The sequence below is a fragment of the Phaethon lepturus genome, unplaced genomic scaffold (genome assembly GCF_000687285.1).
Source record: "Phaethon lepturus isolate BGI_N335 unplaced genomic scaffold, ASM68728v1 scaffold18632, whole genome shotgun sequence".
Classification (NCBI taxonomy): Eukaryota; Metazoa; Chordata; class Aves; order Phaethontiformes; family Phaethontidae; genus Phaethon; species Phaethon lepturus.
In genome coordinates, this window is record NW_010524306.1 from 17,997 (window position 1) to 20,712 (window position 2,716).

Sequence of the window (2,716 nt, forward strand, 5' to 3'; positions counted from 1 at the left end):
GAGCCGGGGCTCGGCCGGTGGGGGGCCGTCCCCGTCCCTGTCGTGTGCCCGGCCTGTATCCTGCAAACACCGGCAAAGAGGGTTCATCTCTCAGCGGCAGTTCCTTTAAAGTTTGCTAATTGCCTCGCGTGGGGAGAGGCAGGAGGTGAAGGCCGCGTTCCAGCTCTCTTTGGCCGGACTGGGCGTTTTGCGTAGAGAGAGTTGCATCAGAAATGGAGCCCGAGAGCCTCGTGCTGTGTTCTGTCGTGAATGTCTCTGCGTGCTCCTGCACCGCGAGGGACAGCGTTACACCACAGCTACAGCCTTGCCATGTACTTCTAAACGCTGAAAGTCAAACTAAAATTATGAGGCGCTGACGCCCTGTGAATGTTATAGTACTCTCTTTCTCTGGATCCAGGTGGTGCAGCCTCATTCTGCCCTCTCTGGTCCTCCTCACCTTTGCCCTTCCATCTGCATCTCCCATCCCAAATCTGGCATGGGCTTCCCATGCCATGGTGGGAGAAGGTGGGTGTGATGTAAGGTGGTGTTTGTTGTGATCACTGAAGAATAGGAATGGGGAAAAGTTTGTAGGAACCTTGATATACTTGCACTTGTCAGTACTTTGTTTAGGTAGTTTTGCTAAATCTTTGTAGGAGTTAGGGTACTGCTAGGTTTTACCGAGACTCATGTCTGCAGGTCCTGCTCCCAGGACTGAGATTCTTGCATGTATTTTGTAAAGTAAAAGTTGTAGCAAATCTTCACTTGCTAGGAATATAATTTACGGTGGTAACAGAAGAAAAAAAAAGTTAATTGTTCTTAAATGAGGATATGGTAGTAAGGAATTTTCTAAGAAATACATATTTTCACATTAGTTGCTTTTAGAAAAGACAATGTCCTGTTGCATCCTGGGTAAATATTGTGTAGCACATACAGATTACTAAGATGATCCAAGTCATCTTAGTTTTGTTCTTACTCATCTGTTTTGTTTTTACTTACTGAGGTTGGCTTTGGACAGTCTGTTTTTTGGTTTTTAATGGATCTAATTTTAAATAATATTAATGTTTAAAAATAATAGTTAAAGAAACAAAAAAGTGCAAGCATTTTAGATTTTTGGTCACTCTCTGAAAAGATCTTTCAAACTGTTTTTTGCTTTCAGGAAAAATGGAGACTTCTTCCAGCATTTTTAAAGGTTAGTGTTATGCACTCATTTAACGGCATGAATACGTAATCTCCTTTCTAACTTTACATTCCCCTCTTCTAGCTTTTGCTGTTTCCCAGAGTACCTGTCCTCACCTTCTGTGTGGATTTTGCAATTTTTTTTTTTTTTTTTTTAGTTCCCTGTAATTATGGCTAAACCTGTTGCAGAGATTGGTTTCATGATTAATTTACAGATTAGTTTGTGGAGACATCCATTTAGATGTTTGCATTTTTGTATGGTTGTTCTCAATGAGCAATGTACATGTGTAATGTTTCCAGATTATTTTACTGTTTTACTGGCTCTCAGGGACCCTATTCATGGTCTTTGTATAACTAGAACCACAGTTCTGGATTCTGCAAAGGCTTGAATATATGTCTGTCTTCTCTAATGAAGTTAGAGCTTGACTAAACTCAAAGATTACTGGTGTCTTAATTTCAGTGCTACCCATATAATCTGGTATTAGTTGAAGGCACAGTTCTATATAAAATGGCATTGGGTGTAATAACAGGACTAACAAACAGAAGTGAGGGAGGAGAAAGGCAGTAATGAAAACTGTATCGTAAAGACGGCAAGTGAAGTCTGTGATGTGCACAGGTATGTTCAGGGAATTGCAGCCACCTTTGCACCCGTCATCATCTTTGGAAATGTTGCTCACTTCAGCAAGGTGCTCTTCAGCCTCACTTCGTTAATTCCTTTACTTCTCACTTTCAGTACCCATACTTCTGCTTTTGTTGCACCCTTCAGTATTTGATCCTGGCAGGAAAACAAAGTTCAAAAGTCATTAAGGGATTGTGTATGTTTTCACTTTGGTTCAGGGATGTGAAGATGCTTCAGGGCCCTAATGAATCCCATTTCTGTGTCTCTCCTAGCAACCACATGCACTTCCATCACTAACTTGAGGTAGTGATATTGTCTGAATTCTTGAGACTGTGAAAAAGGGAGGGCTGCTGATTGTGAGGTGCAATTTACTGTGTGCTTTATGCCAAGTGTATCCATCCCACATTATTTCCAGCCAGTGAGCCCTTTACTCTAGGGCTGCTCACGGTGGTCTGGCCTTTCTGTTGCATGTTGGTTTATTTATGCCAGCAGTGATACAGTGATATTATACAAAGCTGGTGGTGTGCATTATGGTTTCTATAGTGGAGTTTTCTTTAAATAAAGCTGTTGCTACAGCCTCACAAAAAAATTGGAAAGAACTACCAGCCTGATTTCTAGACAGTAATAAATCCATAGTATTTTCTTGCCTATATCATATGATGTGCAATGTTTTTGTAAATTGAGGAAACTCTTATCTAAAGAATTTTGCTCTGGAGTCATTCTTCCTTTGTCTTAACCCATGGAGGCTTCACTGAGCAGCTGGATTTGTCATTCTAAGCTTCCCATTCTAATGATTTCAGAATGAACTGTTGCCTATGTAAATGCGCCTGTTTTCTGTATGAAGTTTTAAGTCCTGTAATATGTTAGTTGGCATGGGATGTTTCAAAGTTTAAAGCCCTCTATGAGCGTGTAAGCATGTGTCTCAATATCAGCTAGCACTCT

The 2,716-nt window shown here is 41.0% G+C and overlaps 1 protein-coding gene across 1 annotated transcript in view; it reads left to right on the plus strand.

Moving 5' to 3' along the window:
- Positions 1-2,716, plus strand: part of POLR3B (polymerase (RNA) III (DNA directed) polypeptide B) — an 82,489-nt gene that overhangs the window by 324 nt on the left and 79,449 nt on the right. Inside the window, exon 2 of the mRNA XM_010282415.1 lies at positions 1,136-1,168. Coding sequence (XP_010280717.1) covers positions 1,136-1,168 — 33 coding nt within the window. The remainder of the gene's footprint in view (positions 1-1,135; positions 1,169-2,716) is intronic.